At 44.3% G+C, this 15,666-nt stretch overlaps 1 protein-coding gene across 13 annotated transcripts in view; it reads left to right on the top strand.

Annotated features, from left to right (window-relative positions):
* Positions 1-15,666, top strand: part of akt3a (v-akt murine thymoma viral oncogene homolog 3a) — a 594,281-nt gene that overhangs the window by 377,696 nt on the left and 200,919 nt on the right. For 11 of the 13 annotated variants that reach the window (XM_072512671.1, XM_072512686.1, XM_072512663.1 and 8 more), the window contains 2 exons: positions 12,272-12,403; positions 15,393-15,458. The exons of 1 other annotated variant lie outside the window; for it this stretch is intronic. In XM_072512671.1, coding sequence (XP_072368772.1) covers positions 12,272-12,403; positions 15,393-15,458 — 198 coding nt within the window. The remainder of the gene's footprint in view (positions 1-12,271; positions 12,404-15,392; positions 15,459-15,666) is intronic. One more of the 13 variants, XM_072512694.1, reaches the window with a different exon arrangement.

The raw sequence follows: 15,666 nt of genomic DNA, 5'->3' as shown, positions 1-15,666 counted from the left end.
GAGGTGGACTGAGTGCACAGGGCGCTGAGGAGGAGGCCACTGGTGGGGGAGCCTCTGATGATAGTGTGGCTGCATTGCTTTTTGATTAAGGGCAAGATCCTACAATGGACGAGACAGACCAGAAGTGTACCTGGGAGGGGTGTGGGCTGCAGGTCTACCAAGACCTGGGTGCGGAGTTGGCGAAGAGGAGGGCCGGGTTCAAATGGATAAAGACTGCCCTTTTAAGAAGGGGGTGAAGTTTGGAATTTTGTATCCGACCCGCCTGTGAATGACATTGCAAAAACAGGAGCTCTATTTAGACAGCACGGTAGCATTGTGGATAGCACAATTGCTTCACAGCTCCAGGGTCCCAGGTTCGATTCCGGCTTGGGTCACTGTCTGTGCGGAGTCTGCACATCCTCCCCGTGTCTGCGTGGGTTTCCTCCGGGTGCTCCGGTTTCCTCCCACAGTCCAAAGATGTGCAGGTTAGGTGGATTGGCCATGATAAATTGCCCTTAGTGTCCAAAATTGCCCTTAGTGTTGGGTTATGGGGAGAGGGTGGAGGTGCTGAACTTCGGTAGGGTGCTCTTTCCAAGAGCCGGTTCAGACTCGATGGGCCGAATGGCCTACTGTAAATTCTATGATAATCTAGACACGCCAGAGGAGGCGATGGACTTTGAGGGACAATGGACCGAGAGAACTGGGTGGTCATTTTGATTTGTTTATTGTCACGTGTACCGAGGTACAATGAAAAGTATTGTTCTGCGTACAGTCCAGACAGATTATTCCATACATGGGGAAAAAAAACATCGGGCAAACATAAGTACACAATGTAAATACATTGACGCAGCCATCATACAGGAGTGTAGTACTACTCAGTAGAGAAGATGTGTAAAGAGATCAGATCAGTCCATTAGAGGGTGATTCAGGAGTCTTGACAACCATGGAGAAGAAGCTGTTTTTGAATCTATTCATGCTTGTTCTCAGACTTTTGCATCTCCTACTCAATGGAAGAAGTTGGAAGCGTGATTAAGCCGGGTGGGACGGGTCTTTGATTATACTCCCCGCTTTCCCTCAGCGGGAGGTGTAGACAGTGAATGGGTGGGAGGCAGTGTTTGTGTAATGCACTGGGCTGTGTTCACTACTCTCTGCAGTTTCTTGTGGTCTTGGGCCAAGCAGTTGCCATACCATGCTGTGATGCGCAAGATAGGATGCTTTCCCTGGTGCATCTATAAAAACTGGTAAGAGTCAATGTGGACATGCTAAATTTCCTTCATTTTCTGAGAAGCTATAGGCGCTGTTGTTCTTTGTTGGTCGTAGCGTCGACATGGGTGGACCAGGACGGATTGATGTGCACACCTAAGAATTTGAAGCTGTCAACTATCTCCACTTCGACACCATTGATGCAGACAGGGGTGTGTACGATACTTTGCTACCTGAAGTCAATGACCGGCTGTTTAATTTTGTTGACATTGAGGGACAAATTGTTGTCTTTACACCACTCTACTATGTTCTCATCACCCTCGTGTATTCTGACTCACCATTGCTCGAGATCCGCCCCAGTATGGCTGTGTCATCAGCAAACTTTGTAGATGGAGTTGAAGCCACATTTTACCACACAGTTGTGTGTGTATAGAGAGTATAGTAGGGGACTAAGTACGCAGCCTTGCGGGGCCCGGTATTGAGGACTATTGTGGAGGAGGCGTTGTTGTTTATCCTTACTGATTGTGGTCTATGGGTCAGAAAGCCGAGGATCCAGATGCAGAGGGAGGAGCCAAGTTGTAGGTTTTGGAGCTTTGATATGGACATTGAACTTTGAAGGAGATGTGTAACGTGCATGGGGGTGGATAATTTGGGGCAGGTCTTGACGGGAGAGTGCTGATGGTGAGAGTGCCTTTTGTTACTCTGTGTGTTTGCGGATGGGAGGATCGGGGGTGGAAGGAGGAGGAGAAGTTGGAGGCCTTGGGTGGGGGGCCACCATACTAGCTGGGCAGGTTAGTTAATGAGAGTGAAGTGGGAGGTTACCAGGAGGAAGGTGTGGTGGGGGGCATGGGGTTCCTTTTTTGTTTGAAGATGGGGGGGATGGTTGCTGTCAAGGGTGTGGTTGGTGTGGCACAGTTGGGAAGGAATCGATGGCGCCAGGCATCTGAGGGTGGGCCGGGAGGGGCACGTGATGTGGGCCAGGGGCTGGCTCAAAAAGGAGTATAGCTGAAGCTGATCGGCTGGGTAGGTGGTGGATGTTCGAGGTGTTAGAGCATTGTGGCCAACCCGGGCTGTAGGTATGTGATAGTCAGTGGGAAGTTGGACGAGGTGCCTGTGTCCTGGTAAACATTTATGTCTCGAACTGGAATGATGTGGATTTATGAGACGGGTGTTGAGGAAGATTCCAGACTTGGACTCTCATCGGTTGATTATGGGGCGTGATTTCATTATGGTCATAGATCTGAGTTTGGACCGGTCGAGACTCAAGTCGTTGAGGTTGTCGGCAGTGGTGAGAGAGCTGAGGGGGTTTATGGAGCACATGGTTTGGGTGGGGAGTGTTGGGGGGGGGGGGGGGGGGGGGAGGGGGGGAGAACGCATGGAGATTGGGGAGGCCAAGGGCCAAGGAGTTTCCATATTTCTCCCATGTGCAGCGAGTGTGCTCTCAGTGACATCGAAGTCCCAGGTACCAACCCATGCCGCAAGTTCACCCACCTTATTCCGGATGCTCCTGGCATTGAAGAAGACACACTTTAAACCACCTTCCTGCCTGCCGGTATACTCCTGCAACTTTGAAACCTTACTCATGACCTCACTACTCTCAACCTCCTGTATACTGGAGCTACAATTCAGGTTCCCAAGCCCCTGCTGAACTAGTTTAAACCCTCCCAAAGAGCATTAGCAAATTTCCCCCCCAGGATATTGGTACCCCTCTGGTCCAGGTGTAGACCATCCCGTTTGTAGAGGTCCCACCGACCCCAGAATGAGCCCCAATTATCCAGAAATCTGAAACCCTCCCTCCTGCACCATCCCTGCAGCCACGTGTTCAACTCCTCTCTCTCGCTATCACGTGGCATGGGTAACAACCCAGAGATAATAACTGTTTGTCCTAGATCTAAGTTTCCACCCTAGCTCCCTGAATTCCTGCCTTACATCCCTATCCCTTTTCCTACCTATGTCGTTGGTACATATGTGGACCACGACTTGGGGCTGCTCCCCCTCCCCCTTAAGGATCCCGAAAACACGATCCGAGACATCACGCACCCTGGCACCTGCCAGGCAACACACCAACCGCGAGTCTCTCGCGTTCCCACAGAATCGCCTATCTATCCCCCTAACTATGGAGTCTCCAATGACTAATGCTCTACTCCTCCCCCCCCCCCTTCCCTTCTGAACAACAGGGACAGACTATGTGCCAGAGACCTGTATCCCATGGCTTACCCCTGGTAAGTCCCTCCCCCGTCCCTCCCAACAGTATCCAAAGTGGTATACTTGTTACTAAGGGGAATGACCGCAGGAGATCCCTGTACTGACTGCTTCCTCCCAGCCCCTCTCACCATCACCCATCTATCTTTATTCTTCGGGGTAACTACATCCCTGAAGCTTCTATCTATGACCACCTCTGCCTCCCGAATGATCCGAAGTTCATCCAGCTCCAGCTCCAGCTCCCTAACGCGGTTTCTGAGGAGCTGAAGGTGGGTGCACTTCCCACAGATGAAATCAGCAGGGACACTGACGGCGTCCCTCACCTCAAACATTCTGCAGGAGGAACATTGCACTACCTTCCCTGCCATCCCCTCTAGATAAAAAAAGAAAAAGAAAGAAAGAGCTTGCCTGTTATTCACTCCCCTTCTCAGCAAGCACTCACTCAGCAGCCTCTGCGCCCCGCACCTGAGGGAAAATAAACGAAAAACTACTTACCAGTCACCAGCCAATCCTTTACCTGCAGGCTGTGATGTCACGGTTCAACTTCTTTCTACTTCTACCTGCCCTCGAGCCTTCCTCTTGATCTTTGCAGCGGCTGTTTTTTTTTTTGGTTAGAGGAGGGGGTAGGGAGAGAAACACTGAAGAAGTGCTTCGGGTTTAAGTGTCACTTGACAATGTAATTATGATGCCTTTGGAAGATTGAGGGGGCGGTGGCAATGGACGTGGAGAAGGCTTTTGATCGGTGGAGTGGACGTATTTGTTGGAAGTGCTGGGGCAGTTCAGGCAGGGGTTTGTTGATTAGGTCTGTCCTAATCTGTACAGGGCACCGGTGGCGATTGTACAGACAAACAGAGTGAGTTCAGTGTACTTTAGGCTACACCGTGAGACGAGGCAGGGGTGCCCGCTCTCCCCGTTGCTTTTCACCTTGGCAATAGAGCCATTGGCAATGATGGTTAGGGCGTCGAGGGATTGAGCGGGGGGGCTGCCGAACATATGGTCTCGCTCAATATGGATGACCTGTTATGATATATCTCTGACCTGTTGGGCAGCATTGGGGATATTATGGAAATTTGGGGGGAATTCGGCCGGTTTTCGTGATATAAGCCGAACATGGGAAAGAGTGAGATGTTCCCGATTAATGCCAGAGGACAGGAAAGGAGACTAGGGGAGTTAATGTTTAGGATGCTGGGGACGGGCTTCTGGTATCTGGGATTCCAGGTGGCACGGAGCTGGGCCTAGCTGCATAGGCTGTACTTGGCTCTATTGGTTGGGGGAATGAAGGCGGATTTTAAGAGGTGGGACGAGTTGCTGCTGTCACTAGCTGGGCAGGTGCAGACAGTGAAAATCGGGTCCTGCCTAGGTTTCTGTTTGTGTTTCAGAACCTCCCTATCTTTGTCCCCAAATCATTCTTTAGGAAAGTCAATGGGCTGATCTCCGGGTTTGTGTAGGTGGGGAAGGCCCTGAGGGTGTGGAGGGCTTTTTTGGAATGGGGATGGGGTGCTGGTGTTGGCGAATATGATAAATTACTATTGGGTGGCAAATATTGCGATGGTGCGTAAGTGGGCTCTAAAGGAAGAAGGAACTGAAGGCACTGTTGCTAAGTTTGCAGATGATACAAAGATCTGTAGAGGGACAGGTAGTATTGAGGAAGCAAGGGGCTGCAGAACGATTTGGACAAGCAAGGAGAGTGGGCAATAAAGTGGCAAATGAAATACAATGTGGAAAAGTGTGAGGTTATGCACTTTGGAAGGAGGAATTTAGGCATAGACTATTTTCTAAATGGGGAAATGCTTAGGAAATCAGAAGCACAAAGGGACTTGGGAATCCTTGTTCACAATTCTCTTAAGGTTAATGTACAGGTTCAGTCGGCAGTTAAGGTAAATGCAATGTTAGCATTCATGTCAAGAGGACTAGAATACAAGGCCAGGGATGTACTTCTGAGGCTGTATAAAGCTCTGGCCAGACCCCATTTGGAGTATTGTGAACAGTTTTGGGCCCTGTATCTAAGGAAGGATGTGCTGGCCTTGGAAAGGGTCCAGAGGAGGTTCACAAGAATGATCCCTGGAATGAGGAACTTGTCCTATGAGGAACGGTTGAGGACTCTGGGTCTGTACTCATTGGAGTTTAGAAGGATGAGAGGGGATCTTATTTAAACTTACAGGATAATGCGAGGCCTGGATAGAGTGGACGTGGAGAGGATATTTCTACTTGTAGGAAAAACTAGAACCAGAGGACACAATCTCAGACTAAAGGGACGATCCTTTAAAACAAGACGAGGAGGAATTTCTTCAGCCAGAGGGGGTGAATCTGTGGAACTCTTTGCCGCAGAAGGCTGTGGAGGCTAAATCACTGAGTATCTTTAATACAGAGAAAGATAGGTTTTTGATTAATAAGGGCATCAGGGGTTATGGGGAGAAGGCGGGAGAATGGGGATGAGAAAATTTCATCCATGATTGAATGGCAAAGCAGATGCAATGGGCTGAGTGGCCTAATTCTGCTCCTGTGTCTTATGGTCTTATGGTTTCAGGGCGGGTGGAGGCGGCATCATGTAGGAGAACGTCGTTTGAGGGCTGTTTTGTTGGCACCTTTACCGTTTTCACCAGTCAGATACTCCGCGAGCCCATTGGTGGTGTCGGACTTAATGGTGTGGGGGCAGTGGAGGCAGCATTTGGAGATGGAGGGTATATCAGTGTAGGTGCCGATCTGCGACAACCATAGGTTTGCGTGGCAGGGCTGGATGCGCGGTTCGGGCTGGTAGCAGGGATTGAGCGCTTGGGGTACTTGTTTGTAAGGGTAAATTTGCAGGGCTGAAGACTTGGAGGAAATGTATGTGTTGTTCAGGGGGAATGGCTTTAGGTACCTGCAGGTTCTGGATTTTGTGAGGAGAGAGGTGCCGTCTTTTCCTGGGCTGCTGCCCCTGGGGTTGTAGGTCAAACTGCTGTTGAAGGAGGAAATAGGGGAGGGGAAGGCATTGGATATCTGTAAGGAATTGGTGGAGTGGGCCGGGGGTATGGATTACGTCCACATGTTTTGGCCCTGTCCAAGACCGAGGGGGCTTTTCGCGCGGCTTTTTGGACATGATGTCCGAGGTGTTGAGGGGGGATATGAGAGGCCGACGTCTTGACCTTCGCCTCCCTGATAGCCAGGAGACAAATTTTGTTAGGGTGGCGGGACTCGGAGCTGCAGAAGGCGGGGGTGTGGGTGCGTGACCTGGCAGAATTCCTGAGGCTTGAGAAAGTCAAGTTCACTCTGCTGAAGATGTTCCCCTAGGAACTGATGAAATCAGGCATTGGATAATATTCCTTTTGATCACCAAAATGTTGGGGCAAAATGCAGTGATGCTAGGGCTTCACGTTGCCATTCTAGGTTGACTGCTGCCTTGGTGTCAAAAGCAATAATTCTCACCTCTCCTTTGGCATTTAGTTCTTGCATCCGTTTCAGGATCAGCTGTAGAGCTCAAATTATGGCAGAATCTGAACTGAGCATCAGTGACTCAGTTATTAGTCAGTGGTTGTTCCTTTGGCAGTATTGATTTTCTTTTTCTGTCAACAACGACCACATATATTTATAAAGCATCTTTAACATCATAAAATGGCCCAAATTACCTTTTGATAATGATTGAGAGGATGCTAACAGGACAAAGTTAATATGGGAAATTACTGCCCTGAAGATGGGGATGTTCATGGAATCGCCTCCTTTTTAGTAACTTGGTAAACACCACATTTTCAATTAAATCTGTAGAGCTGCTTCTGGTGTCCCCTTCTGTACTTTTATCATCAAGCCAGGAGGCAAGCTTGGTTCAACATAATCAAAGTGAGGGATTTGCAGGGCTAAGAAACAATAGATTGTGGAAATATATTCAATTATGTTTTCCTGATGGCACTGTCTCGTGGATTCCCAGTTTTGGATTCTAGATGTTCTTGGTCTCTCTCACTTAGCATTGAAGTAATGCCAGAATAGGAAATTGTGTGGTGGTCACTTCTGCCAGTGCTGCCATAGGCAAGTGTTTTTCTAAGTTAATGATGATGATGTCCAGGAGGTTGCTTGCTTAAGTTGACTTGATGCGTCCTCAATACTCAGCCAGCTTTGCCGGTGGTGGTACCATCCTGCCAGTTTTGGAGTACATTGAGGTCTCCATTCAGATTACCTTCTATTCCTTGGCTTTCTTGGAATTATTCCAAGTGATGTTCAAGAGGAACTGCTCAGCAGTTGAGGATGGACAAGGGCAATAGGTGGTGATCAGCGAGGTTTTCTTGACTTTAATTGACTTGAAAGCACGAGGTTTCATGCGGTTTAGATTCAATGTTGAGAACTCCCGAGAGACGCACTTGGCAGTGTATTATTGGGCAGTGTATTATTGGGTGCCCATTTCTGATGGGTCCATCTGTCAGTGGGACAGGACACATCCAGTTGGAGGTGAGGGGCACGGGATGGGTAGAGAGGGTGGGGAGGATCTTGAATTCATTGGGCACATACATTCAACCACGAATGGCGATCAAATTGGCCAAACAAGCTGAGCAAGAGGGCAATTAAAAGTCTACTACATTGATGTGGCACTGGCGTCACCCAGGTTGGGTCAGGTAAAGACAGCAGTTTCCTTCCCTAAAGGACTGAGTGAATCAGTTGGATTATTTTCAAGAATTAACCGGCTTCATGGCCAATGTTTCCAAACTAGTACCAACTCTGTTTATCTGAAGTGTAATAGAGTCAGAGGTTTACAGCTAAGAAAGAGGCCCTTTCGGCCCATCGTTTCTGCGCTGGCCATCAAGCATCTATCTATTCTAATCCCATTTTCCAGCATTTGGTCCATAGCCTTGGATGCTATGGCATTTCAAGTTCTCATTTAAATGCTTCTTTAATGTTGTGAAGGTTCCCGTCTCTACAGCCCTTTCAGGCAGTGAATTCCAGATTCCCACCATCCTCTGGGGAAAAACGTTTGTCCTCGAACCTATAAATCACCTGCCCCTCAACTTAAATCTATGCACCCTGTTTATTGACCCCTCAACTAAGGGGAAAGGTTTGTTCCTATCTACCCTATCTATGTCCCTCACAATTTTGTATGCCTCTAAAAGTGGCGGCACGGTAGCACAGTGATTAGCACTGTTACTTCACAGCGCTAGGGACCCGGGTTCGATTCCCGCTTGGGTTACTGACTGTGCGGAGTCTGCATGTTCTCCCCGTGTCTGCGTGGGTTTCTTCTGGGTGCTCTGGTTTCCTCCCACAAGTCCCGAAAGACGTGCTTGTTAGGTGAATTGGACATTCTGAATTCTCCCTCAGTGTACCTGAACACTTTTTCCTATTTTGCATTTTTGAGATGGTTGCTAGGCTACTTAAGATGACCAGACTAAGTTGCCGTAGCATGATCACTAGAGGATTTTCACAGTAACTTCATTGCAGTGTAATGTAAGCCAACTTGTGACACTAATAAAGATTATTATTATTAGAAGTGGTTTTTCGGGCACACCTCACAAAGGTTAGAATGAGCCAATTTTTCGATGGGGTGGAGGATAGATGCGACTGTCGCTCGAGGGGGCTGGCACACTACGTGCACATGTTCTGGCCATGCTCCAAGCTGGTGGGCTTCTGGAGATCCTTTTTTAATACCATGTCGGCAATCCTGAACATTGGGTTGGAGCCTTGCGCACTGGTAGCAGTTTTGGGGTTTTGGATGTGCCGGAACTCTGGATGGGGGTGGAAGCAGATGTCCTGGCCTTTGCCTCACTTGTGGCAAGGAGGCGGATTCTCTTAGGCTGGAAGTTGACTACACCGTCGAGCGCCTCGGCGTGGCTGGGTGACCTGATTGAGATTTTGCATCTCGAGAAGGTCAAGTTCACCATGCGAGGGTTGGTGGCAGGGTTCGACTGTAGATGGTGGTCATTTATAATGTACTTTAAAGAGTTGATCACTGTTAGCTGTTTGTGGGGGGGTGGGGGTGGATAGGATGGGTGGGGGTGTTTAGATTATATTGTTAAGGGGGTATTACTGTTATTATCTGTTGTTGTTTGGTTTTTGTAAACTTTGTATAAAAGTTTTTGCATTTTCAATAAAAATGTTTCCAAAAGAAAATAATTTTGTACGTCTCAATCAGGCCTTGCCTCAGCCGTCTCTGTTCTCAGGAAAACAACCCCAACCTGGCCAACCTTTCTCCATACATGAAACGCTCCAGCCAGGAAACGTTCTGGTAAATCTCCTCTGCGTCCTTTCTAGTGCAATAGTGTGGCAACCAGAACTGCACAAGGCCTAATAAGCATTTTATACACCTCCATTATGACCTCCATGCTCATATTCTATATCTTGGCTAATAAAGGCAAGTATTCCGTATGCCTGCTAACCATCTTATCTACCTGGCCTTTAGGGATCTTTGGACATGCACCCCAAGGCCCCTGTGGTCCCCTTCCTAGTTCCCTACCGCTCATTGCGTATTCCCTTAAATTGTTAGTGCTCCCAAAATGTATCACCTCCCCATTCCATCTCAATGGTAAGATTTGTACTCAAATTCTCTAGATTGTTATTCCAGCATCCAGATGTCAGTGAATGCAAGATTGAGCTTGCTGTATGCTTATTCATTGTTTGATAGTTCTCTGATTTTCTTTTTCCTATTTTGCAATTTTGAGATGATTGCTAGGCTACTTAAGATGAACAACATAGTGTGGGACTGAAGCCAAATGTAGACCAGGTCAAGTTGGGGTAGCGAGTTCCCTCCCCTAAGATATTAATGAACCAATTGTGTTTTTAGGAAAGCCTTTTTGGTTATTTTGCTGTTGTTAGCCCAAAAGTTATTTTGACTTTGCAAGTTGCTACTTTCGGGAAGAGGTTTGTTCGCAAGAAGTGCTGCACAAACTTAAACTGATTGCCTGGGGGCAGGCGGCAATGGGTCCCTGTGCAGCCCATTAGGTGTTATATCAGTGGAGAATGCTCAAAGTGGTGCAATTCAAATACATTTCTCCCATATGAGCTCCAGGTTGCTAATCCAGTACCATAATATTTATAGTATCCTTGCTTCCTTCATCTGCATGTTTTATCAGACAACGTGGGTGGGTGCATCCACTGTAGCTGGTGGTTTTATTGGGGAAGGGTGGTGTTAGTAACTTTCAAAATACTGATGCAGCCAAGATATAATGAATAGAACACTTCTGAGGCTTCAATATCTGTCATACGAAACATTATTTTTGGTTTACTTATTCTTTGTTATGTAATCATTTTTCATAATATGGTATGCATTTGATGCAAATGAGGTTCAGATCTTGGGACAAGAAATTATTCCAAGATTTGAAAGTAACTTCTAAATCCATATTTTAAGAACTGGGATAATTTCTATAGCGAGAGAACAAAAGGTTAACCCTCTAGAAGACTCAGGAAAATTTAAAGTAAAATATATACCCAGTCTCAGCCATCCATTCCACAAATAAACATTTAAACACGAGTGAAAATAGGAAAAGGCCATTGTGCTCCTTGAGCCTGGAACATGCAGCCAGATCACTGCTGATCTGTACGCCAACCCTATTTACCTGCTTTTAGTCAATATGCCTTGATACCCTTACTTAACAAAATTCTATCAATTTTGAAAGATTCAATTTGCCCTGCATTCATCACTTTTTGGAGGAGAAAATTCCATGATTCTACTACTCCTTGTGAGAAGATGCCCCCTGATTTCACTCCTGAATGGTCTGGTTTTAATGTTAAGATTATTCCTTTGTTCTGGTTTCTGCCACCAGCGGAAATAGTTTTTCTTTATCTACCCTATCAAATTCTTTTATCATTTAAATAAGAACATAAGAATTAGGAACAGGAGTAGGCCATCTGGCCCCTCGAGCCTGCTCCGCCATTTAATGAGATCATGGCTGATCTTTGTGGACTCAGCTCCACTCTCCGGCCCGTACACCATATCCCCGAATCCCTTTATTCTTTAGAAAGGCATCTATCTTTTTCTTAAAAACGTTTAAAGAAGGAGCCTCAACTGCTTCACTGGGCAAGGAATTCCAGAGATTCACAACCCTTTGGGCGAAGAAGTTCCTCCTACACTCCGTCCTAAATCTACCTCCCCTTATTTTGAGGCTATGCCCCCTAGTTCTGCTTTCCCCGACCAGTGGAAACAACCTGCCCGCATCTATCCTATCTAGCTGGGTTAGGTCACCTCTCAATCTTCTGTAATGCAGGGAACTTGAGACAAGTTTATGTAACCTGAAAACTGAGATTAAGGCATTAATTTAATTCTCAAACATTAATTTTACTTAACATGAAATATAGGCCAAGTAGGCCATTTAGTTCCTTGAGGCTGCTCCACCATTTGGTAAGGTCAACTGATCCTCTACCTCAACTACACCTTGCCGCATTATCCCCAAATCACCTGTTACCCTTAATATGAAAAAATATGTTGACCTCTGTCTCAATATCTGAGCATCCACTGTGCTTAAAGCAGCTGAAGCCTACAATTAGTGGAGGACTTTGGTGTTGAAATTCCTCATGGCCTTATCCTCTCTCTCTCTCTCTCTCTCTCTCTCTTTCTGAACTCGAACCCTTTATACACTCTGAACCTCTTATGCACTACTATCCCGCTCTGTTTTTAGTTTTTGTTTTTCTGCATATTGATAATACAATAAGAAAATTACACTTGAAGTTCGAGTTTTATTCCTGTATTGAATATTTTTTCCAGTATTGCAGTATGAAAGGTAATTTATAGAGCTGATGTCCTCAGAGAGACAATAGTTAATCTGTCCTCATTAGTATTCTAAAGGTTAATTGCTCATTTTGTATTAGTTGGAATGCAGTTCAGCGTGGCTTCCTGCTTTTCATGCGTGGCAACTGGTTCTATATATTGAATTTCAAATACCTATCTGTGCTCCAGGTCTATCTTGTTGACTTTTTCCACCCCTCATTTTATTTACAGACTATGAATGACTTTGATTATTTAAAACTACTGGGAAAAGGCACTTTTGGAAAAGTAATTTTAGTCAAGGAAAAGGCAACTGGGAAATATTATGCAATGAAGATTCTAAAGAAAGAAATTATCATTGCAAAGGTAGGCACAAGCGGTTTATTTTTTTTAGAAGCAACACTTGAAAAAAATTAAAGATGTTAATATCCTTGTAGTTGGAATTTTCAAGTGAAGTAGAAAAATAGAAGGAACAAAGGTTAAAACAAATTACTTTAACACCTTCGTAGAGTTTAGGATTGCTTTTTTAAAATCAATACTTTGTTAAAATATATTGATCAACGCTATAAATGTGTCAAATACCTCATTGTGTTGCTGTGTTTTTTTGCCTCCGTGGTTGTAAACCACTTACTGACCGCGAGTGCAGAATTTCTGTCAATCAATTGTTCAGTGGGCGTCACAGGAGTGGTTAGCACTGCTGCCGCACGGCGCTAAGGACCCGGGTTCGATCGCGGTCCTGGGTCACTGTCCGTGTGGAGTTTGCCATTCTCTCCGTGTATGTGTGGGTCTCACCCCCAGAACCCAAAGATGTGCAGGTTAGGTGGATTGGCCACACTAAATTGCCCCTTAAATTGGAAAAAAATAATTGGGTGCTCTAAATTTATTTTTAGAAGATTAATTGTTCAGTGACCATCTTAAGTAACGTAGATTTTGCAGCTGTGCTTACCAGATAAATTTCATTTTAATATCAAGCATCTGCTTTAAAAATAACTCCATGCGAAAGCTTTAAAGACATACACAAGAGATTTGTGCAGATGAAACAACCATTTTTACCTTTTGTTTACTTCAACTCTGATTAGTACTTTGTTGTTCACTCCTGATGGATACCTTGCACTATCTTGCGGAGTACTGTAGCAGTGCTCCTACCCAAGACACAAGAAAAGAATATATGCCCTTGCGCAGCTGCATTAAAAAGTACTCCCTTCCAACAAACCGGTGCTATCACTATCAGAAAGCAACTTTCACAGTCAAGTTGGGGTGACTCATACTTTGTTAGCATGGTATGAAAAGGGCAACAAGTCGGGCCACTCCTGCCTCCCTCAATGGAACATAACGTCTCCCAGCTGGCTTCTTAAATCAAATTCAGCATATCAAATATATAATGTTCTTTTGAAAGCTGTACCAATTTCATCTATAAAAGATGTACAAGTAGCCAGTCAATTTTCAGCTTTCATAACTGCCAACATTAACCATATCCTGCTCTGCATTGTACCAACATGCCCCTCACTTCATTTATAGCAACGTAGATTAATGGAATAATACAATATATAACCCGTAAGCAACAGACCTTGTGTATGTAAGCACAGGCTCCTGTGAAACATTTCAAATAAGTTGAGTTTATTTTTCTGCAGGCAAAATAGGATTACTGAATCTTTGCACAGAATTGTCCACCTCACCACAATAATTTTACTCAGTAACGTTTTGTTGATGACTCCAACACAAAACCACTTTCATGAATTCTCTAGTGTGTTCCAGCATTAAATAATGGGACAGAGCTTTCTGTACTTTTCCTCAATGGCGAGATGTCACTTACCACATTATGAGAAGTTGCCAAGTGGTGACGGAGCACATGTTAATATATTAACAGCCAATCATTCTATGACACTTCTAATCATTGGCCATGGACTGGGAGTAGTAGCAACTTGTATTAATAAAGACTTTATACCTGTGTACTTTTTGAAAATGTGTGGTGGGAAGTGACCAGAGAAAAGTAAAATATTTGCAGGTTCAGTTTGATTTTTTTCTCTTCTTTCTCACAGACATTTACTAAATTTGCAAGATTTATTTAATATGTTACTATTTAATCATGCAGTGGCATAATATTCAAGTAAAAAATTATGTATGGCATAGGATAAGTCATAGTTATTTTCTTTGCATGTAACTTGATGTACATGTGCTTTCATTGCTGGCAAGGATAAACTAATGTGCACTCCCACAGAGCCCATGCCTGGAGGCCAATAGTTAAATATGCAATGATCTTTACCAGAGGCCCTGTGCACCCCACCCAGAGAAAACCCACCAAACTGCAAAAAACTGCATGCAACCCTTAAATTAAAATATTTTGGATTTAAAAATATTTGTTTATTTTTACTGCAGTGTCAAAATGTCCTGCAGGCCTATTTCTTCATGTAATTTACTATACATTGGTGATTCAATGTAGGAAGGGTCAAGGCTGTGTGGGGATGCAGAGGGACCTCAAGAATTCTTAATCTTTCTCTGATTGTAATCAGACTTATGCATGGTGCCATCTTGATCATTGCTCCACATGCTACAGCATTCTTAATGATGATGCTGTAATGAGGGTGAAACACTAGACCACAAACAATAAATGCCATGATCACTAATGACCATTCATAACTTTTTAGCAGGAAACACAGGCATATAATTTAAAATTTGTAAATTTTGCATTTATAAAAAAATGAAACATAGCTGTTTGTAGTCTACTGTCTTGATTATAATGCAACGTGCTTTTACTAAATATGGAGTGTGTCTTTTAAAATAATTAATCATGCATTTAAGTATCCATCCAGCTCAGTTTGAATGGCAAGATTTAGGGTAAAGATCTGTGGTAACTCTGGTGTATGTATAACATTTAAAAAAATTATTTCCTTTTTTAACTTCAGTTATACATAACTGTGTGTATATAACATTACCCATTTTGCCTGTGTTTATTACCTGCACCAGAAATATGGCACCTCTGTAGTTATTTTTACTGAACCTCTGTAATTTCTTCCTCTTCGAATCTTGGGAAATTCAGTACCTGTGTATTCTTGTGAAAATAGTTGTTTAAGGAAAAGTGTTTTCAAACTGTATTAGTTTAATTATTTGGGCAGGAAGCTGGAGGACAGTCTTAAGAAAATTCATAACAGCATTTTTTTATCACTTTCTATTCAGTAGGTGTTAATAGTCCAATAGTTTTTTTTAATGTGCAAGATCTCATTATTTTGTAACTTGCAATATTTTTTGATCCTCTAACCTGTAACAACATTAAGCTGAAAGTTTCTTTTAAAATTTATGCTGCAGCTCAGCTACCTAGACCGTACATGCACTTAAAAATTGTTTTCCCTTTTATTAGGATGAGGTAGCGCACACACTTACAGAAAGCAGAGTATTAAAAAACACTAGGCATCCATTTTTAACGGTAAGTACTGTAAAATCATAAAGTAATTTTTTCTGCTATCCAAACATTAATGGATATAAGATCAAAGTGCTGTTTTGTTTCTCTACCAAATTTATAAAATATTTTGGTACTTACCAGACCTAGAGCAAATAATCAGTGATCTCGATGACTGTTAAAGTTAAACTTAACTACAAAATTATATGTCAACATCTGTTCTATATTGAAATTA

Source organism: Scyliorhinus torazame, chromosome 1, assembly GCF_047496885.1.
Source record: "Scyliorhinus torazame isolate Kashiwa2021f chromosome 1, sScyTor2.1, whole genome shotgun sequence".
Classification (NCBI taxonomy): Eukaryota; Metazoa; Chordata; class Chondrichthyes; order Carcharhiniformes; family Scyliorhinidae; genus Scyliorhinus; species Scyliorhinus torazame.
Note: the sequence above shows the minus strand (reverse complement) of the source record. Positions and strands in the feature narration are given on the sequence as shown.